This window comes from Hevea brasiliensis, chromosome 16 (genome assembly GCF_030052815.1).
Source record: "Hevea brasiliensis isolate MT/VB/25A 57/8 chromosome 16, ASM3005281v1, whole genome shotgun sequence".
Classification (NCBI taxonomy): Eukaryota; Viridiplantae; Streptophyta; class Magnoliopsida; order Malpighiales; family Euphorbiaceae; genus Hevea; species Hevea brasiliensis.
Genome location: NC_079508.1, coordinates 37,532,540 through 37,555,807, shown reverse-complemented (window position 1 = coordinate 37,555,807; position 23,268 = coordinate 37,532,540). Strand labels below are relative to the sequence as shown.

Genomic DNA, 23,268 nt, shown 5'->3' with positions numbered 1-23,268 from the left:
TTAATAAGTAAGAAATTCTCTAAATAAATCTTTTATTCTAAAACTATACTTACAATTCTATAAATTTTATTGACATACCGAACGAATAAAACTATATAAGTTTATTTTATTAATTATTTATTATATTAGACATAAATATATTGTATTAGATATTCATAAAAATACCATAAACTTTTATTTCTCTTTATTTAAATTTAACTGAATTTTAATTATTATTTTATAATAAATAAAGATAAAAATTTATATTATACGATAAAAATGATTAAATTATTGATGTTATAATAAATATAACTAATTATATAATAAAAAATATATATTGTGTTAATCTGCGACAAACTGTCAGTAATTGTCATCATACGGTATAGAAAAATAGGAGAGCGGGGGGGTAAAGGGCAGCATGTGATGTGAATGAGTATCACAAAAGACCAAAGTTTAAATTGATAATTTTGTTATCAATCATTACTTTAGGTAGATAATTTTTAAAATATTTTAAATTGATTATGAGATTTTAGCTATAATTACTCTAATTTTAAAAAATTTAAAATATATGATCTAAAATTAAACCATTTAAATATAATTATCAATTAATGAAAATATTTGATATTTTTCTATCAAATAGACCAAAGTTTTAAAGTTTAAATCACTATATCTTTGTGTATACATTTACTAAAATGTCCTCAAAATATTAATTCATCATCATATTGCTATCAATTAAAACTGTGAGGTGTCATTAAAAAGTTTGATCAATTTTTCTTATCTTTAAAATAAAAAAAAAATCCAAATTTAAATTCTTTTCACAATTATCATTTTATTCTACTATTAAACTTTCATTAAATTAAGGAAAAAAAAAAGTTTTAACACATTGACAAATGAAAGGGTTTATTAATTAACAACTGAAACAATAAAAATTACAAATTGTAATGAGAATTAAAATATTATAATTTATAATAAACATTAAAAATATAAGCTCATTAATAATCATAAAAACTAATTAATCATACACATAACAATTAAAAAAAAATCAATATTTTTATATGATTTGTACTGCTGATGCATATTGAGCTTTTGCAGTTAAGTATTACAAATATGTTAATATCCGGGTAGTAGTAGCTTTAGATATTTGACTGTTAGGTCTTTTTCTGACTGCCAATCGAACACCAAGATTATGTATCTGCATGATGCTGACTGGGAATGCATCTAAGTTTCTTATCATTGTCGTTTTCTTATTAGCTATGGTCGTTTTCTTTTTCTTTGAAGTGGGCTTTTTGTGTGGATGGATTGTATGATTTGGATCTGGGGTTTTTATTTAAGCGAATCATGAGTAGCCGAAGGAAAACTCTTTGAAATGGTGCTTCTTTCTAGTGTATATTTCTGGGTTTCTATTTACAGGTTTCGAACTTCACATTTTATTTGTTTAGTAGTAGTAAATCCCATGAGAAATTAACTAGAAAAGTAGCTGAATAGGACTTTAGACCCGTAAAAAACAATGAAAATTGGAGGCATTTGTAGTTGAAGACGAAGAAAATTAGCCTTTATTTCTGTTTCTTACAGCAGTGGGTGGTTGGGTGAAGAGTTAACCATCAGGTCTTACGAATGAACAGCTTAGCCATCAGGTCTTACGAATGAACAGCCTTTTCCAGGCCCTAATGCCTATCATTAGAAGATTCGTATACTGGTAGTTTTGCCACGTGGTCTTTAAATTAATTTTTAAAAATCATCAAAGTTTTATATTTTCAAAAAATCGAACCCAATTTCTAAAATCCGAAAAATTTCAAATAATTTTCTAAAATTTAAATAAAATGAAATATTAATATTTACTCACAAAATAATAAATTTAAAAATTTGGGGTGCTATAAAGAAACACAAGGTGCAAGTTGTAATAAGGCAATTTTCGTAACCTCATATTCCAACATTTATGCATATAATTTTATCGAAGATAGGATTGCCTTTAAATTCGAGGCAGATGGAGTAACTGTAGGATGGTTCTCTAGAAGGTTCTTATGAATGGTTATGCTGCATTAACTAATAACAATTTTCATTTGGTCCTCTTGTTCTTTTATATTATATGTGCATTTAAAAAAAATAATTTATTTAGTTTAATTTAATTATTGGTCCCTTCAAATATTTTTTAAAATTTTTTAATAGGTATATTAATTTTAATTTTTTATTAATTGTTCTCTAAAATTTTTTAATAGTCTTTCAAAAATATTTATAAAAAAATAAATAAGTGCAGTAAAGTTTTATTTTTTGTTAATTGAACTTTCAAATCTTTTATTGACCCAAATAATTTATAATTTATATATTATGATTTAAATTAAAATATTAAAATTATTTGGTTTTCATTAAATAAATACAAAAATTCAATAAAAAATTAATTACTCAAACTTTTAAATCTACAATTTAAAATTTGATTGGCAATTATTATTTGAAAATTAAATTTAGGCTAGCCTAATAATTTCCTGTTACATAACCTAGGATTAGATGAGATTTTTTTTTAAAATATATATATATATATATATATATATATATATATATATATATATATATATATATATATATATATATATATATATATATATTTTTTTTTATCTTCCTACTCATTTAGCTTTTTTTTCCTTTTATTTTATTTAAATTAAAAATTTATTCTACTTACATATATAAAAGTAGATAAAATTAGTGGTCTTAACAATTAATATATTTACTTAATTGTTTTACAAATCTCTAATTTTTTGTCTCTTTAATTTTAAAGATTATTTTTTTTAAATCTTATGCAATTATAACATATAATCTATCTATTTGGTGTTTATATTTATTTTTTTTTACTTTTGAATTTATGAATTTTATGTAAGAATTTGTATAATATTTTAATATCAATTGTTTTTTATTTTTTGAATTATATAATTTATATAATAAATTTATATAATAATTAAAACTATAATATTGTAATATTCATATTAATTATAGAAATTTTTATTATAATTTTTTAATTGATAAAAAATTTTTATAGTTTAATTTTTTTATGATATTTTTATTTACTATAAATATATATATTATAATTAGCATCTGCTTAGTTGTATTGTACAAATTATTCTCATATAAATATCGGCCAATATCTTACCATCTGAAAAATTCTTATGCATTTCCCGTCCAGTTTTAGGCAACTAAAAAATGAAATCCAACACATCAATGGATGTTTCAAAAAAATAAATTATGAAGATGAATGATTATACTTGGGGAAGGCAACGGGTAGCTATCCACGAAAATTAACCTATTTAAATCTGAACCTGATTAATATATTCTGAACATGTCCCAAAAATTCGATTAAAATTTATTTTCAAATACCTCAATTTGACCCAAATTCAATTATTATTGCTTTTAAATCTATTTAATTTTATATATTTTAATTAATAATTTACATTAATTTAATATTTTTATAAAATATTTAAATTCTATTTATTTAAAATATGATATATAAAAATATATTTTTTATATTTAATTAATTTTTTAGATTCAACTAACAAAAAACTCCAACTGACACAAATTTTAAACTCGATCATATACTACCAAAACTCATCTTGTTAGGATTTAATGAATGAATACATGTAAATACTGTATCCATTGTCGTCCTTAAATTATATTCACAGAGAAGATAGAAGAAGAGAAGGAATTAGGGATTATGATTCTTTCACCGGAGGGAGTTATGGGTTCATTCTCTGTTCAGATGCCCAATTAGCATTGTAAATGTATTTAGTATGCAGTTTAAAAAAAAAAAAGAGTTTTTTGGGATAATCAAGTAATTTTAATATAAACAGCCTTGATTAAAATCAATTCCCATAAAAAAAATCAATATAAATAAATTCTTATTATTGACCAGACTCTTTGAATTGTCCACTTGAATGACCACAAATTTATAATTTTCCATCGAGTTCTTCAAGTAAACTAGCACCTTAATAGTCATCACTAGCATTAGTTTGGATGATTCTTTTCCATGTGTTTAAAAACTAATTATAAAACTAATTAATCTTAAAATAAATAGATAAAGAGAATAAAATTTAAGATTTATTCATTCTCTACATTTTAAAAATAAACAAAAATTATGTTATTTTCAATATTTTAATTTTTATTTTTTGTATAATAAAAAGTTTAGATGAGGAGAGACTCTTCATTTTAGGGTTAAGATATATCATCAATAGATCGCTTAGTAAAAAAAATAATTAATAAAGCTTAAACTTTCAACTTAATGGGATCAATGATTATGTCTTATTAATTAATAAATTTTCATTGGCTTTAATAATTATTTATCAACTATTAATATTTAATTATTAACTATGCAACTGCGCGTCCATATATAGGGGCAGAGAGAAGGAGGGGCTAGTGGGCCATGGCCCCAACTCTCTTGAAAAATTCTTATGTATATATCTACGATAATTTTAATTTTCTTTTAAATTTTAGTTATTGACCTAAATATTTTTTTTTGCTTTATTATAATATAGCCAATGTGAATTATATGATTATTTTTAATTTTTCATCATATGTTTAATAAATTTTTATAAAATTAAACTCCAAAAATCTCAGTCGACAGTCTACTGATTTTACCTTCAGTACCTGCGCGAGGAAGCAATTCCATCGCGCTAAGCATTTCTGCTTAGTGGTGCAATAGTATAACAAGAAATAATATATACAAATAAAGAAAGAAATAAATCATAATTTTGATACTCAGGAATCAATTTAATTTGGTATGGTATTTCTAGTATCAACTATCTTATATACTAGTTTGTTCCCCTTTGGAAGTGCCTAGTTTATAACCTTTCAGTAAATATAATCCAGGCGATAATCGAAGAAAATTTTTCCAATAGAGAAAAGACAATAATGATACATATCTAGGAATAGAATGAAAAATATTTGAACAATTTAAAAAAATATAAATTCAAATATAGTTTCCAAATAACAAAATTTTCATTTTTATATAGGAATATGCTTTTAAAATATTGGGTTTTTTAAAGTATGGGGACTAACTAATTAGTTTTGCTAAACAATAAAGACTAAATAGTAATATTTTTCAAAATAGGTAGGCCAATTAATTAGTTTGACTAAAATAGAAGAACTAAATAATTATTTGACTAGCATTAAAGTTAGTTGACCAACAAAAAAATTTGATGGAGATATGAAAGAGTTTAAGGAAAGAAAAATATAAAAACTAAATGGTGTATATTTTAAAATAAAAAGACTAAATAATTAGTTTTATTAAAATACAGTAACTAAATAATAATTTCATAAAGAAAAAGGAAATTACAATTAAGTTTTTAAAATATAGAAAAATGTACATGTTAATTTCTAATTTATTTTTAACAAAATTTTGGTTCATAAATTTAAATTTTATTTAATAAATTGATCTTTCTTTTTTATTAAAATTAGACTCAAGATTTATTAATTGATGTAAAATAATAATAATGTCTCCTCTGATAATATACACATTAATTTGTTTTTCTTTTCTTTTTTTTTTTTTTTCTTCTGGAGAAGATAGAAATCCATCTGGTCGAGATAGTATTGCCGAGCTTTTGAGGTCTGTTCAAACCCATTTCAATATAACAAGATTCAACTTCCAAGAAACTCCCTCCTTTCTTAAAGTTATGTGGCTATGAGGCCATATAGAGCAACAAATTCATAGACTGCAGCTTCTCAGCTTCTGAGGTTAATAAAATGCCTTGAATCACGGAGCCCAGCAGTATAACCAACACAAACCAAGAACCCAAATAATTGTAACAAAATCTCACTATTGCTAGCCAAAACAATCCCAATAGCTTGGTGCCATATGTTGCAAAAGAAGTATTGCCACAAAAGAAGTATTGCGAAAGAAGTATTTCCAAACATTGTGTTGTAATGATTATAATGATTAATGGCCCAAGATAGTGCAAATTCTGTTTTAAAAAATGCAACATTAGAGAGAGAGAGAGATAATTTAGAAATTATGTGAGTTGGCTTGTAGAGTCTAAGGTTGATTGACAGAAAATTGAGTCTGATTTCAATTGAAACACCAATTTGTTAACAGAGTTTAAATTTAAGGACTAAATTATTGCCAAAAACAAATTAAGGATTGATATGTGGATTTTTCTATATCTTATGGACTTAATTATAATTCATCCTATATTTGAATTAAAGTTCTAATCATAATAAACAGCCAAATTTTTTCACTCTTTTGCGATTTATTCATATCGTTACAATTTTGGCACAAAAATACAAACCTTCAAATATTGAAAAAAAATTTATCCAAATGAAAAAAAATCTCTCTTCATCTCTCTCTCCCTCAGTATATAGAAAATCTTGTCATAATTAAAGTGTTTATCTATAAAAAAGATAAAAATGTATTTTAAATTTAGTTTATAATTTTCTTAGATTTTATTTGAATTACATAAAAAATTTAAATAATATCACATTTTTATGTAAATATTGAATAAGCTTAATTACACAAAAAAAAAAAGAAAAAAAAAAGCAGTGGAACCCATGTCCTTTTCTATATATCCTTTTCTAGTAATTTCTCCGCTGCTTATTCAAACTACCTATATTTCCTAGTGTTTTAATTAATCCTTTTGCAATTACTGCTGCTACTATAACCCATGTCGAAGCAAAGCGATCTCTTCATCACATTGCTGTTGCCATTTCCGCAGATCCTATCGTTATCTTTAATGCTAGCAACGTCTCTACTTCCTTTCATGCCAAATTCATCCACAGTGGCAGTGAAATCAGTATTTCATAAATTCACCAAATCCAATTTATCATCAATTAAGAAATTGTATTTCATAAATTCACATTATTAAAGTGTTTCTCAACAATGTCACTTATGCATATAATGGTGCAACAGATTCAATTTAAAGAGGCTATTTTTACCAGGTTCATCATGCTTCTATTTCTAGGGAGGGTGATTCAAAGATGATCCAATTTCTCAGTTTTCAACATTACTGCATTTGGTGGCAACTTCACAGACAACACTTGCATATTAATTTGAAGGTGCCTGAGACTTTTTCATTGAATTAGATCGTACATACTTCACTTTCTAAATCAACATATGAGTTATATCACTCTTACAAACAACGAATATGTTCTATAGTTAATGTATGGAGATTCTCCTCCTGCTATTGTGCTTGTTGGTCACAGGTTGTGTAAGTTAATTTGTATGGCATATTGATGATTTCCTATTTTTAAGGTAATAGATATTCAGAAGGGAAAGGAAAAGCTCCGACCTCTCCTACCATCAACCTTCTTTTTATTCATTCCCCCAACCCCTTCTTGCACAGCTAATGTCGTTATGATATAGTGCTTAAGAATTTGACAGTAGTGATATTCAATTTTGCATCTACATGCTTTCCTTTCCTTTTTATTGGATAATATGATAGAATTTCAGGGAACAGCTATGGCTTCTCTGGTACACATGCAGAAAATCTTATCAAACAGGATGCAGCATTTCTCAAGCATAGAAAAAGCGGTATCTATGATTTTTTTTTGGATCCCAATCTTTCCTGTCTAATAGTTATTTTTACATCATGATTTGTTTGAATCTGTTTAATTCCTAAGTTGTCAAATTTAGAATCAAAATCATAATTTTATTAATCAAGAATTGAGAAGAAAATCGAATTTGTAGATTTTATACAAATTATTGTGACCTTACATACATATAAAACTAGCAAATATATACATTGGAGAATGAAATATATTATCTAATAATTAATGATTACATAGCGAATCAGAAAAGGTGATTCTCATACAAATTTGATAGCAAGAGTATTGCAATCTATATTACACATCATTTGGACATGCAAATAGACACACAACATTTATTTTTCAATTATGGCTTTTGGACTTTGATAATTTCACCCATCAGATATAGCTTTAGTTTCCATCATCCACAACGTTATTGTGCTCTATATAGTAGATAACCTTAATTTTGAAAAGATTACAAGAACACCTTAATTTTGAAAGTTTATTCCATAGCCATTCTTAAATTTCTCAATATTCTAAAAATCAGCATTGGCATTTCTCCTCACAACCTCGTTTTTCAACTCCATCTGAGCCTAGCGTGGACCCAGACCTCATAGCTAGGATAGGTTCAGATTGATATTGGCTATTAATTAGCAAAAGTGTCAAATCATTGGATTACAGTATTCTGTGGTGACAATAAATATCAAGTTCATTTTTTTTTATTCTAGATTGCTGATACATTTCATTAGGAGTCCTGCACTAAAAATTTTCAAACTTAAGTGTTCTTAACTTATTCCATGCCCTTGCCATATGACTCGTCTAAACTATTTTTCAGTTTTTTAATAAATTTAATTAAAAGCATTACAACATAGTTTCTTAATTTTCAAACTTAAGTGTTCTTAACTTTCTACCTTGCCAATTTCCATAATTTGATGGTGTTAAGAGACCACTTGTGGTTTATACCAGTACTTTTACCATAAAACTTAATTAAAATAATGAATAGAAAAAACACACACACAGACACAAACACAAACACACACGCACAAGGGAACTGATATCCCTACTTACAATATGTTTGCCACCATTTTTAGCTTAAAGCCTTAGTTATTTCTAGCTCCAGCCTTAAAACAAAAGCACGCCATTTTGATGAAAAAATGGACAGCCAAAGCATCAGTCTATTTGTGGAGTGCATCCTATTCAGATTCAAAAGAACAGAATGCAGACCTATCATATCTCCAGAACAAGTCAATTTGGCACTAAGATAATACCAGACTATGTCAATAAATTATTTTCAAAGGGCTAACCCAAGAACAATGGAAGATGAATCACATAACAACTGATTCCCAAAATAAACAATTTTTCTATTTTTAAATGGAAAAAGCAATTAATGTAAGATGCATGACACAACACTGTACCGTTTACTAATTCTTATCATATTGATTTTACCATTTAAAAATTTCTCAGCCAAATTTAACAGCAGATTTCTATTCTTTTTCTGTCCAAATGATTAAGATACAAATTTATTTCAATGCGTCCCTTCACACCTTACATAAAGCAAATACCTAAATTAAAGCTATCCTGATAAATGAGAAGTAAAAGAACATTCACAAATTGAGAAAAATAGCATAGAAAGTGTCACTCCTAAGCCAAGATTTCTGTAAGGACAATTCAAAGAAAGAAAGAAGGAATGAATGAATTAATTAATGAAAGAGAAAGATGAATTAATAATAAAACTACCGGGTCAATTTCAACTAATTCACGAGGTGCAACGTTGATGACATTGAGGATCTCAGCTTTTGCAAGTTTGTATGTCTTATACTTCTCCATAAATTCATGGATTTGCTCTCTCGTTTGCCTGCAAGCAGGAGTCTCCACCAAATAAACAGAAACCTACAACAAAAAACAACAAATGCAATTAACACCCATAAGAGTTTAGATTTCTTTTACCCATTCAAATCCTATATACTCAATTTTTTCACTAAAAAATGTAGACACCTTATATTCTGATGATGCTACAGGAGCAATAACCCTTGAGAGGAAATTGTAATACACTCATCCAAGAAAGAATGGAGAGGAAAAAGAAAATGAATAAAAAAAAGCCATTAATGTAGTAAGGCAAGCACTTACATCTTCATTGGAATATGATTCTTCAATTCCCCTGAAAATGAGACCAACAAGAAAAACCAGCAGAAAATTAAGAAAATCCTGCTTCAGAATTAGAAGCTAAGCTGTAATAAAACTAAAGTTGCTTATCGAATTTGCGATCAGCTTAAGTCACATATTGGTAGCTCCAAAAACTCAGCTTAACACAAGAGGCAATGGCGGCGAAGCACACTAGCACAAGCAGCAGTTTTGGGAGCTATAAAAGCTGAAAAAAAAACAAAGAGAGCTGGAGAAGACGATTCAGACGAGAATGAAGAGGCAAGATCTAAAAATCTACAATGAGGGGAAAAAAAACCTTAGCCTCACCTTGAATCGATGGGAAGAAGAGGAAAGCAGGAAACAACGTCGGTCAGACACAACAGAGGAGGAGCAGGCAAGACCAGTCGACTTCGAGACTAGGAGCTAGATGGAATAGGGCATGAGGCGCTGGCTGCAGGAGAAAGATAAGAAAAAAACATATAGCAGATGCAGATGGTGGGCTGGGCTTAGGCAGGCAGACTGGTTTAATATGGGCTAGCTGGACGAATGAAGACAAGGGCATATAAGTAATTACATAAATAGGTTAATTAATTTTAAATACAAGCTCAAGATCCTCTGTTTTTCAATTCTTGCTTTTCTACCCTGTCGTGATCGCCAATACATCAACACAAGACTTCGAAAACTTCATCTCCCTTCTTTCTTTGCATACAGGTTTGATTCTTAACTGCACGCAAGATATGATCTCCAAGAAATCAGTCGCGACGATGCACAAATCCATTTTATTTGTTTGTCCTTGGTGGATTTTTAGGGTTTTCTTTTTAGATTTCCTTTTATTTTCGGTTGCCTTTGCTGGAGGATAGGCTAATGGAAATCAAGATTCTTGCTTTTATCTAGTTATGGTTTTGTTCTTTGATTGCGGCAACTGATGGATTTTCATATAATGGATTCGACTGATATGTTGTCTTGATATGCTTTATCTGGCTCCGGTTAAGGTTTTTGTATTCATCGTTTCCGTGGTGTTAAAGAAAACAGATTGGGCAGAGAATGTGGATATCGTTTGATATATCAGTTATATGGTATCGTCTGTTCATCCTACTATTGTGTTTTGTCTTTCTAGCATGGATGCGAAGATTGCGACCATTCATTCACGACTTGGAGGAGGACCTGCGCGCAACAATGTTGTTTGTCGTTACTGGATGATGGGAAAGTGTAATAGGAACCCCTGTAGGTTCATGCACAGAGAATTGCCACCTCCTAATGTTTATCGAAGAACATCTGAGCAACCCAATCTTTTACGGAAGGAACAATCGATTAGGAGCCCTAGCCATGGCCTCAAAAATTCATTGGCATTGAGTGATGGATCTGAAGTTAAAACTGCTCAGAATAGCACCAATCATGTTATTAAGGATCCACCTAGGAAACGCCCCAATCGTGGGAATTCTTTGGCTTCAAATAGTGGAGGTGGAGGTGGTGGGTCTGAATATAAATGCACTCGTGAGAGCTCCAGTTCTGGCACTAAGGCAATGAATTTGGAGAAGATAAAACCATCCTCTAATTCATCAGTTCTGGTTGTTGAAGGCAATGCTTCTGAAGAAAAAACTGTTGAGTGCTCAAAAAAGGCATGTGAGAACTGGATGTCAGACAAATGTGATAAAGAAGATGGGTGCCAGTTCTTGCATTCATGGTTTTATGGGGATTGGTTTTCGACATTGGCAAAGCTCAAGGGGCACATAAAGGTGATCATCTTGTTGAATTTTTCTTTGACTTTCTAGTAATCCGTTCATGTTTTATATAATCTGTGTTTTCTTTTGCATGCAAACAATTTTATGCGCAGGAGGAGTTATTGTGTAAACTTATGGATAAATGTTTGATTTTCATTGGTGACTTTTTGTATGATAGGCTGTCTCTGGGATTGCTCTTCCATCAAGATCTGACAAGCTTTTCTCGAGTAGTAGTGATGGAATAGTACATGTTTGGGATTGCAATACTGGTCAATCAACAAGAGTGATAAATGTTGGTGTCAAAATTGGGGCTTTAATCAGTGAAGGCCCCTGGATATTTGTAGGCTTGCCAAATATTGTTAAGGTTAGCTTACATCTGACTTGTAGTGCTTCATCTAGCTTGGTTAGTTTCTGCTTATTATAAGCTTATGGCCATTTTGTGTGTGATCTTTTAGGCATGGAACATTGAGACAGCTGCTGAATTTAATCTCGATGGGCCAGTTGGGCAAGTTAATGCTATAGCTGTAGCTGATGTTGTTGATATGCTTTTTGCGGGGGCACAGGTAATTGCATCTATAATTTTTTAAGTTGTTGACATGTTTACCGGTGGATACAATAAGCTTCTAATTATTGATGCCCGATTTTGTGGAAATTTTGAGATGATGCATTAGGTTTTTGCCACATTATTACTGTTTATTGTTCTTAAATGTAAGGGTGAGGTACTGATGTAGCACAAGCTTTTTGTGTGCCCATTCCTATGATTTTTGGAAGCTGCTCTCCCATTGATGGCATCATGTTCAATTGTTATGCTGTGAATCTTTCTTCTGCATGATTTCTTTTTTTTTTTTTTTTTTTTTATCATCACCATGAATATGATATGGAGAAAAAATAAAGAAGAATTCAAATTGTTTTCTTTTTTGTGTTTACAGGATGGTGCCATTTTGGCTTGGAAAGGGAGTGCTAAGAACCCAAATCCTTTTGAACTGGCCTCATCTATGAAAGGTCACACCAGTGCTGTTATATGCTTGACCATTGGAAGAAATAGGCTATACTCTGGTTCTGTGGACAATACTATAAGGGTAATGCTTGTAACCTTACTATTTTTTTCCTTTGTGTGTGATTTTGTGTAGAAGATAGCTCTGATATAGCCCTACACTTTGTAAAACATGAGACTCAATACTCTCAGTCAATTGGATTAAGGCAATACATTGTAATTATGTGAATTTTTGAAGCCAACATGCATATCATTTGTAACGTATCCGATAAGGGTATATTGTTTTCGCCCTATTAATTCACTGAAGTTATTTTGAGGCACTACACCCTTATATATTTGGCTTATTTTAAATTAAATTTTTGTATCAATAGTGCATCTGAGTGATATTTGGAAGAAATTTTATTTCTTTTTGGATTAATTCTTCATGTTTTCTTCCATATCCGATTTCTAAATACATAAGAGTTCAATTTTTTTTTTATCAGCTTTCCTTTTGTTCCTTCAGGTGCATGGGAAGGATATATTTGGTTGTTTGATTCTACTCTCACCCTCCAAATTTTGTTTTTGTCATTTTTCTTTTAGGCGTGGGACCTCGACACTTTACAGTGTGTTCATACATTGAGTGGTCATAATGATGCTGTAACGTCTCTTATTTGTTGGGATCAATATCTACTGTCTTGTTCATTAGACAAGACAATAAAAGCATGGGCTTTTACTGAAGAGGGTAACTTGGACGTGATTTACACACATAATGAGGAGCATGTAAGTTATTTATCTCCAACTTCCAAGTTTATATTCTTGTGCATTTTAAGTAGACTTTTATTTTTTCTTAGATCTTAGGGTTAGATTTGTTTGAACATTAGTTATTGTGGTATGATTGACCAAGTTTATTTGGTCCTATGGAATGTAGTTCCTAATTTTTATTTAAGCTCTCTTGGTGGATGTAATTTCCGTATACTATCTTTTATTTTTTAAAAAATTGTACTCAGTTTTAAAAATTTGAGTAAAATCAATCCTATTCTCTTTGAGCTACGAAGATTTTGTTTGTTAATTGTCTTAGGCTTTAATATATGAAGTGGAAGCGTCTATTAAAAATGCAATTGTTATTTGTTTATCGATCTTTGTTATTTGATTTCTTATACTCTATTTCACAGTTATTTTATTTTATTATTTGATTGAAATTGTCAAAGTAATGGTGGAATGAAATAATTTCCATTGTAAAATTAATGTTTCTTTGTAACAGGGCGCTATTGCTCTTTGTGGGATGCCTGATGCAGAAGCAAAACCAATTTTGCTTTGCTCTTGCAGTGACAATACTGTTTACCTGTACGAACTGCCAACGTAAGTGCACACTAAAAGACCTATAGCAATCAGCGTGCGGTGAATTGATTTTTTTTTTTTTGGCACTGCCCTAAAAATATAATCCTATTTCATTGTTTAGATTCATTGAGAGGGGCAGGATTTTTTCGAAAAGCGAAGTGAGAACAATTCAGACGGGTCCTGGAGGTCTCTTTTTCACTGGTGATGGAATTGGAACGCTGGACGTTTGGAAGTTGACAGAATCACATGGAAGAGCTATGGAAATAGCATGATATCTTTGTAACTACCTGTCTTGCAAAATTTGGTCATCCTGTTTGAGTTCTGTTGATTTTTTTTTTGTAGAAATTGTAGAACTACGTGGACCTGATCCTTCATTTTGTGATGGAGGTACGTAGGCAGCCTTCGGGTGCGGTCCAAATTATGTAATAACTATTTTTTGTTTGTTTTAAATTCTTTTTGTTTGTTTTTCAATTCACATTTGCATTTCACTTGGCTTTTGGATTTTTGTCATTTGAGCAATATTGTGTAATAAGGAATTGATATTATTGTCCTTAAGAAGTCATCCTATGACCCATATTCTTTATTTTATCAAATGTAAGAATTCATCCTAAGGCCCCATATTCTTAATTCTATTATTCATCCTCTCATTTTTAATGAAGTCAATATTGTTTTCATTTTTTCCTTTGTTGAATACTCCCAATACCTACTCTTCATTATGATTCAAAAGGATCGTATGTTAAATTGTGCAGTATATCCTTTGCTGCATTAAGATATTTTGGTAATTTGATTGATTCCATTCCATCAAAATGTTATCACATTACTCTTATCTTTGTTATTGCTCTTTTCTTATACATAAATATCATTTTGCCCTTCTCAATTTAGTTGGGAAAACGACACTTAAAAAAAAAAAGAAAATTGAAATTGAGGAAATCCCAAATTCAAATGTGGCAGCGTTGGTCAACTAGAATTTTTCAGCAAGGGAGCATTGTTGGGCATCATGAATATATTGTGACCAAGAAGAATAAAAAATAAGAAAATGGCAGCGTTTTATGACGCTAACTCAGAAAAATAAATTAGCTTGGAATGAGTGTATGTATAGAAAGTCATCCTCAGGTAACAAGCTGTCACACATTTAGTTCACTTGATTCTACTGTATTGTTGGTTTTTCTTTCACCATCCATTGGTTGCTTCAAAATGGCATTATTAGAATTCCCATTTTTTTTCATTTGAGGCTCACTTCTTGCTGGTTCTTTTGAGTTGGTTTCAGGCACGATGTCATTTTTTTTGTTCTTGTAGATGAAGTACAATATCATCTGAACTAATCCAAGAACGAATATTTGATGTCTGAATATACAAGCAGACACCAAAGAGAAAATTAAGGGTTTGTATTTTAGTGCTTGAAAATTGGTCTAATAATAAGTTTTTGTTGGTAATTAGCTAGTGAAAACGGTTTTGAAGGAGAGCGTTGAAGAGCCAGGTGTTGAGAATGAGAAAGCAGAGTCCGCTGCTCTTCCTCCATCTGAGGGGGTTCCTGAAACAACAGGTAAAGAAGAACCCGCTGCAGATGGTCATGACGCTGTTAATACCCAACAGGCTTCTGTTGAGGATTTGAATACAGATGATGCTGAGAAGAAAGAGGAATCGGAGAAACATTCTGAGGAGGACGAGGATCCCGCAACTGACACTCAAACTGCCTCACGCAAAATGGAGGTTCCCAATGATAAGGTGCGCTAAAATAGCCCCAAAATGGTAACTAAAGTCTTCAGGAAAATGAATTATTATAAGGGATTTTGAAGGTGATGCTGTAAAGTCTTACTGGGATCAATTGACTTTGAACTATTTTTAGAGTAGGAAATGGTAGCCGTAATTGTACCACAGTGCATAACAGAAATGATTGATATTGCCGCTAACAAAATATATAACCAATTGTATAACGTATACAGAATATATTGTGGCAATCACATTATTGTGATCCCAGTGCAGCCATTTTGCTGTTTCTATTTGCTATTTTGATGATTGGATTCTTTACGGAACTTGTTTTTCAAGAAAGCCTTTGACAAATATGTTGCGTAAATACTGTTTTGCAGGTTGGGGTTCTTATTGGAAAGGGTGGAGATACTATTCGTTACCTGCAGTATAATTCTGGGGCAAAAATTCAAATCACAAGGGATGCTGATGCTAATCCTCAATCCACAACAAGGCCAGTAGAAATAATAGGGACTTTAAGTAATATAAAGAAGGCTGAGAAGCTCATTAATGCTGTCATAGCAGAGGTAGCTGAATTAATTTTATTTCCTAAGTACAACTTCCTTGTGTTTTTTCCCAGTTTTCTTTTTCTTTTCTTTAACATGCTATGAGTTGATTTGGAGATTATGATACTGATTTTCTATCATTCCCTAACATAAGCATGATTATTGCAGGCTGATGCTTGTGGTTCCCCCTCCCTTGTAGCTAGGGGCCTACCTAGTGCACAGACCGGTGTAGTGTGAGAACAACTTGAGATGCAAGTTCCAAATGAGAAGGTTGTTGGTTACATTTATAGCTGACGATGCATGGTTATTACAGTAAATACTTATTTGATATTTTTTAAACATACTTACGTAATCAGTCCTTGTACCAGGTTGGTCTGATCATAGGCAGAGGTGGGGACGCCATTAAAGCTCTCCAAGTCAAATCGGGAGCGCCCATTCAGGTAGTTGATGTCGTTGGCCTTGCATTGAAATTTGTTTTTGTATAGACTAGGCCTTGATTGTAGTCGTTAACATTGTTTAGAAAGTGTTCATCTTAGGAAATAACTAACAAGCCTATTTTCATTTAGTTGATACCTCAACATCTTCCAGAAGGGGATGGTTCCAAAGAAAGGACAGTGAGAGTGACTGGTGATAGAAAGCAAATTGAGATGGCTAGAGAAATGATAAAGGATGTTATGAATCAGGTTTGTTATTTACGTTTCTTAGTTTCCACACAATTCAGGCCTAGTTCCTTTCAGTTGTAATTGCATCTATTTGATAGCTATATTGGTTAATATTTGAGTAGTTTCTAATTGTATTCTTCAATTAATTTTTATGTTGATAAATTTTGTTGAATGGTTATCGCTATCAGTTTTAATCCATTGTGAGACACTCTAGTCATGTGAAATTAAAAATTGAAGAATCCAAAATGCGATATTGGATATTTGCTAGTGATTGAGTGGTGAATTTTGATGTTCCATATATGATTTTCTTTAATTCCTTTGTCAATGCATGTGTAGGATCTCATGAGCTGTACTCATGCGCCATTTGTGTTTCAAGTTGGCAACATGTTATGAATGTGTGCTTTGCTTTCAGCACCTTGTTATTCATGGTTTTACTTTGATTAGTGGCATCTCATTGAATATACTTTTGTTAAAAAGGGTGGATTTGGCATAAAAGTGATCAGCTTAGTGGTGCTTGCTTAACAATGATGTTAGGTATTTATGCGGTGAATGCAGAAAGCAACTCTTTTTTTAAATATTTAATATGATTGGCATCATCTTTAAGAGCAAATTGAAGGGGAAATGCAAATATGTAGTTGTAGATCAAATCTTGTTTGACTGGATCAATGAGATGATGGTCTATATCTCTAGCTTTGCCAAGCTACATGCAGTTGTAGATCATGATTTGTTTTGTTTGCATGTGTAGCACCTTTTTGTTTGTTTGAAGGAAGGTTGTGTCATAGTTTTCTGTGGGAATGAGAGCTAATTAGTTGATACGTGGGAAGTTGTGGTATTGATGAATGATTCATTCCGAGGTCACTTGAATGCTCTTAGGAAGATCATATATGCAATCCAAGATGTCGGTTGCCACGATTTATTTATGATGAAAATGCTGATTTCGAATTGGTTGACCTTAAAAATGCAGATTTGGCTTTTGCTTTTCCCATGGGGCCAGCATTGCTTTCTCGTTGTAGGAATAGACAACCACCATTCACTTTCATCCACTGAAGAGAGATAACAGGCATTAAATCTCACAATTGCTGGATGTTAATAGTTGGTAAGATTGCTTTGAGACTTGAAAGTTAAAAATCATTCGGTGAGACTGTATTGTATTAACCTTAGTGCTCTTTAGTGCCCCTTCTATGAATGAGACATTTGTTGGAAGAAGTATAATTCGCGGTGAAGTCATAGTGTATGAAGTCATTTTCAGATTGATACATAATATTAATTCATATCTATTGCTGTGCTGAACATATGAAGAATTTGGTACATGTTCTATGACATGTATTGGGCTGCTGCAAAGTTGCAATAAAGGCTCAATTACCAAGTTAAGATCAGTACAAGAATATGTTTTGTTGCCCTTGTAACGTGCTAGTTTTCCTAAATAGAGTAACGTGATGTGTTGATGAGTTAGCATGAACGAATGATTTAGGACGGTCATTTGGTTATTATGAAGATCTTGACTCTTGAAGCATTGGTGTCCTATTAACTCTGATAAATTTTCAACTTCAAAGGCTCCTCCTGAAATTCTAAATGTTTCTCTTTTATGGATTTTCAGTTTTGAGTTTACCTTTTATGCAATTATGTGTTGGTCATTGTGGCAGTGCAGAATTGAACTTGAGATTATAATGTTTGCAACAGTTTTGCAGTTCAACATGATTGTTTCTGCAGTTCATTTTGTTAGTTATTAGCATTAGTTTTAATTTTATAAGATTATTTTCCATTGTTTAGTTGCTAACTGTTAGGATATTGATGGTTAATATTATAATTGAAGCAATGTTTATCCTTTTTTTTTATTTTAATTTATGTTTTCTGTTTTCAATTCTTATGGTTCCTTTTGTATGCGTTGCAAGCATGCCTTGCGTGTTATTATTGTCAGGGTTTTACCCAGGTGTTTGCTTTGGAAAAGGAGACATGTTTTGCGAATTTAAGCAGCTACTGTGCCTTACTCGTACTGTTTATTTTAATTTTTTTAATAATTCCTTTTTATTGGATAATTGCTTCTTACTAACTTTATTTTTGTAATATGCCTTGTGTAGACTGTGAGGTCATCACCTTACTCTAGCAGTTTCAACCAACAGCATTCCTATCGACCTCGTGGGCCTACTGGTCCATCAAATTGAGGTCCACGAGGCCCTCATTCATCACAGCCAAATCCTTACGATTATCATCTCCGAGGACCTTATCCTTCTCAAAGTTCACAGTATCCACCTCCAAGTTATGGTGGTTATCCTCCCCAACAAATGGGCCCAAGAGGTAACTTTGGTTCTGGTTGGGAGCAAAGACCTCCCACCATGCAGGGGCCAGTTCCGCATGGTGGAGTTTATGACTACGGTGTCCAGGGAGGCCATGTATCTGATCACCCAGCGTCTGGCCCAATTTCTACTCCTGTTTCTGGGCATGCTCCTAGCCCGTCCCCTACCCCTGCCATGTCCCATTCCCCATCACAGGCAAATTATAATTATGGGCAGCCACATGGTCCAGATTATGGGCATCAAGCTCCTTATTCCCAGGCAGTACCTTCTCAGCAGGGCTATGGGCATGGATATGACGAACCAAAGTATGACAATCATGCTCCAATGCAGCATCCTTATGGACATGGAAGTTCCCAACCAGTATATCCACAAGCCAGCAATCAACCAGGCTATAGGGCGCAGCAGCAGTATGGAAAGCAACCATCATATGGCATGCCATTGCAGGGACCACCTCCCCAATCATATGGCCCTCCTAGGCCTAGTCAACCTGGTGATATGCCATATCAAGGTCCCATTCAATCCAGTCAATCATATGGTCCAAATGTGCCACCTCAACAGCAGTATCCTTATGCATCAAGTGGGCAATCGTATCCTTCAAATGGATCTGCATCAGGAGCTGAGGGGAACAATCAGGCAATGCCTACTTCTGGCCCCGGCTATCCACAGCAAGGTAGCCAGCCAGTTCCATGTTATCGTCAGCCTGGTGGACAACAGTCAACTGGCTATGTGCAAGGTCCAACCGGTGGTTATGGATTATACCCATCTTCACAACAATGTTATCCAGAACAGCCAGCTTCAAACAATGCAGGTTATGGGTATCAAGGGTCTCAAGATCCTGCTTATGGCAGTGGCCCTGGGGCAACCTATAGTGCACCACCAAGTGGCCAGCAGGCTTATGCTCAGCCAACAGCAACTCAACCAAGTTATGATCAGTCGGTTCCTCAGTCAGGTGCATATGGAGCTGCTCCAGGAAGTGCACCAGTTGGGTATGGGAAAAACCTTGTCTCCCTAGCGCACTTACCCTCAATATGACTCAACTCTGATATATGTTGCACCGCTCTGAGAATTTAGTTATAGCTTGATGGCGAGTTTGTACTGCTGATGCATATTGAGCTTTTGCAGTTAAGTATTACAAATATGTTATTATCTGGGTAGTATTAGCTTTAGATATTTGACTGTTAGGTCTTTTTCTGACTGCCAATCGAACACCAAGATTATGTATCTGCATGATGCTGACTGGGAATGCATCTAAGTTTCTTATCATTGTCGTTTTCTTATTTGCTATGGTCGTTGTTTTCTTTTTCTTTGAAGTGGGCTTTTTGTGTGGATGGATTGTATGATTTGGATCGGGGGTTTTTATTTAAGCGAATCGTGAGCAGCCGAAGGAAAACTCTTTGAAATGGTGCTTTTTTCTAGTGTGTATTTCTGGGTTTCTATTTACAGGCTTCGAACTTCACATTTCATTTGTTTAGTAGTAGTAAATCCCATGAGAAATTAACTAGAAAAGTAGCTGAATAGGACTTTAGACCCGTAAAAAACAATGAAAATTGGAGGCATTTGTAGCTGAAGACGAAGAAAATTAGCCTTTATTTCTGTTTCTTACAGCAGTGGGTGGTTGGGTGAAGAGTTAGCCATCAGGTCTTAGGAATGAACAGCCTTTTCCAGGCCCTAATGCCTATAATTAGAGGATTCGTATACTGGTAGTTTTGTCGCGTGGTCTTTAAATTAATTTTTAAAAATCATTAAAGTTTTATATTTTCGAAAAATCAAACCCGATTTCTAAAATTCAAAAAATTTCAAATAATTTCCTAAAATTTAAATAAAATGAAATATTAATATTTACTCACAAAATAATAAATTTAAAAATTTGGAATGTTATAAAGAAACACAAGGTGCAAGTTGTAATAAGGCAATTTTCGTAACCTCATATTCCAACATTTATGCATATAATTTTGTCGAAGATAGGATTGCCTTGAAATTCGAGGCAGATGGAGTAACTGTGGGATGGTTCTCTAGAAGGTTCTTATGAATGGTTTTGCTGCATTAACTAATAACAATTTTCATTTGATCCTCTTGTTCTTTTATATTATATGTGTATTTAAAAAAAAATAATTTATTTAGTTTAATTTAATTATTGGTCCCTTCAAATATTTTTTAAATTTTTTTAATAGGAATATTAATTTTAATTTTTTATTAATTGTTCTCTAAAATTTTTTAATAGTCTTTCAAAAATATTTATAAAAAAATAAATAAGTGCAGTAAAGTTTTATTTTTTGTTAAATTGACCTTTCAAATCTTTTATTGACCCAAATAATTTATAATTTATATATTATGATTTAAATTAAAATATTAAAATTATTTGGTTTTCATTAAATAAATACAAAAATTCAATAAAAAATTAATTACTAAAACTTTTAAATCTACAAATTAAAATTTGATTGGCAATTATTATTTGAAAATTAAATTTAGGCTAGCCTAATAATTTCCTATTACATAACCTAGGATTAGATGAGATTTTTTTTTAAAATATATATATATATTTTTTATCTTCCTACTCATTTAGCTTTTTTTCCTTTTATTTTATTTAAATTAAAAATTTATTCTACTTACATATATAAAAGTAGATAAAATTAGTGGTCTTAACAATTAATATATTTACTTAATTGTTTTACAAATCTCTAATTTTTTGTCTCTTTAATTTTAATGATTATTTTTTTTTTAAATCTTATGCAATTATAACATGCAATTAAAATATTATTTCTTCAAGTAAACTAGCACCTTAATAGTCATCACTAGCATTAGTCTGGATGATTCTTTTTCCTGTGTTTAAAAACTAATTGTAAAACTAATTAATCTTAAAATAAATAGATAAAGAGAATAAAATTTAAGATTCATTCATTCTCTACATTTTAAAAATAAACAAAAATTATGTTATTTTCAATATTTTAATTTTTATTTTTTGTATAATAAAAAGTTTTGATGAGAAGAGACTCTTCATTTTAGGGTTTAGATATATCATCAATAGATCGCTTAGTAAAAAAAATAATTAATAAAGCTTAAACTTTCAACTTAATGGGATCATTGATTATGTCTTATTAATTAATAAATTTTCATTGGCTTTAATAATTATTTATCAACTATTAATATTTAATTATTAACTATGCAACTGCGCGTCCATATATAGGGGCAGAGAGAAGGAGGGGCTAGTGGGCCATGGCCCCAACTCTCTTGAAAAATTCTTATGTATATATCTACGATAATTTTAATTTTCTTTTAAATTTTAGTTATTGACCTAAATATTTTTTTTTTGCTTTATTATAATATAGCCAATGTGAATTATATGATTATTTTTAATTTTTCATCATATGTTTAATAAATTTTTATAAAATTGACATCTACAATTTTTTTTAATTTATTTATACTCCATTATATTATTTTTTTATTAAATAATTATTTTTTTATTAAATAACATTGATTCCTTCAAAATATATAAATAATAAGTACAATTAGTTTTTAAAATTTTTATTTAATGGAGTCATATATTTCATCCTCTCTCTCCCTATAAAATTTTTAATATTTAAAATTTTAAAGAATTGTAAATAAAAAAATAATTTTAAAAAATAAATTTTAATAATCAAGACATTTTACGATTATTTTAAAATATTAAAATGATGATTACACATTAAGAGTTTTTTTTTTGCTATCTAATAGAGTTTAAAGATAAAATATTTTCATGTATATCATAAATTTTTATATATCCGATACTACCCTCCTAGAATAAAGTCAAAAAGTCAAAGATATTTTTAGTGTGGATAGTCAAAGCAAGAAATATTTCCAATGTGGCAAACCTAAACAGAGACTCAACGAGCCGAACAAGAAATGACCGAATAATAGTTTTGTTCACTATTTTGGTGATCAAAACCCTTGCCGAGCAAACACCTAGTAATGGATGCAACCCGGATTTCACGAACCAAGCGATAATCTCGCATGTAATCCAGTAAAAGTATATATCACAAAGATCCATGAATATGTAACCAAGATCACCTCCTTAAACAGAGCAATGACTATTTCTTTTAAAAGCCTATAAATGCCAGTTAAAAGGGAGACCCAAGTATGCTTACTGTCCTCATTACTCTCTGTTATAAAAGAATTCTTTAATATTTCTCTGAAAAGATTTAGATCACTTATTTGAGTATCGGAGTGGCCCACCAGAAGGCCATCCACCTCATCACTTTTTCCCATCGTAAGTCCACGTTGTCGTCTGGGTTAAGATCAAAAAGATTACCGGTAGCATTAATGGTGCCGTTTGTGGGAAGCCCAAATCACCAGCTAAAACATCTACATCCGAGAATACCTCCTTTTTATGACATCCTCTCTTTTTGCTTCCAATAGTCTTTAAAGTTCTTAGACCTA

The 23,268-nt window shown here is 31.2% G+C and overlaps 1 protein-coding gene, 1 long non-coding RNA gene and 1 pseudogene across 14 annotated transcripts; 2 read left to right on the top strand and 1 right to left on the bottom strand.

The window, feature by feature from the left end:
* Positions 1–4,553: 4,553 nt before the first annotated feature.
* On the bottom strand, positions 4,554–10,084 carry LOC131169063 (uncharacterized). Of its 7 annotated transcripts, XR_009145047.1 has the most exons (5): positions 9,943–10,084; positions 9,601–9,841; positions 9,211–9,363; positions 7,255–8,666; positions 6,620–6,634 (listed from the first exon to the last, which is right to left on the bottom strand). It is a non-coding gene; the product is annotated as an uncharacterized LOC131169063 (long non-coding RNA). The 7 variants fall into 7 exon arrangements; XR_009145045.1 differs by lacking the exons at positions 6,620–6,634; positions 7,255–8,666 and adding an exon at positions 4,554–4,605 and having other exon boundaries at positions 9,943–10,079; XR_009145048.1 differs by lacking the exons at positions 6,620–6,634; positions 7,255–8,666 and adding an exon at positions 4,626–4,641 and having other exon boundaries at positions 9,943–10,079.
* LOC131174820 (zinc finger CCCH domain-containing protein 48-like) lies at positions 7,108–19,440 on the top strand. Of its 7 annotated transcripts, none has more exons than XM_058138848.1 (8): positions 7,108–7,480; positions 10,733–11,351; positions 11,515–11,700; positions 11,792–11,899; positions 12,266–12,415; positions 12,910–13,089; positions 13,571–13,668; positions 13,769–14,141. In XM_058138848.1, the coding sequence occupies exons 2-8, from the start codon at positions 10,734–10,736 to the stop codon at positions 13,917–13,919; spliced, it is 1,491 nt and encodes a 496-aa protein (XP_057994831.1). In that variant the 5' UTR covers positions 7,108–7,480; position 10,733; the 3' UTR covers positions 13,920–14,141. The 7 variants fall into 7 exon arrangements, with proteins under 7 accessions (XP_057994831.1, XP_057994832.1, XP_057994835.1 ...); XM_058138849.1 differs by lacking the exon at positions 7,108–7,480 and adding an exon at positions 10,203–10,326; XM_058138847.1 differs by lacking the exon at positions 7,108–7,480 and adding an exon at positions 19,300–19,440 and having other exon boundaries at positions 10,345–11,351; positions 13,769–13,926.
* On the top strand, positions 14,029–20,161 carry LOC110669916 (uncharacterized; annotated as a pseudogene).
* Positions 20,162–23,268: the final 3,107 nt, after the last annotated feature.

Excerpts from the sequence above, each read along its gene's own strand:
- LOC131174820 (XM_058138847.1), top strand. The coding sequence starts at position 10,689 with ATGGTATCGTCTGTTCATCCTACTATTGTGTTTTGTCTTTCTAGCATG. Across the intron at positions 11,352-11,514 it reads AGCTCAAGGGGCACATAAAG|GCTGTCTCTGGGATTGCTCT; the intron begins GTGATCATCTTG and ends TTTGTATGATAG. Across the intron at positions 13,669-13,768 it reads TACCTGTACGAACTGCCAAC|ATTCATTGAGAGGGGCAGGA; the intron begins GTAAGTGCACAC and ends TTCATTGTTTAG.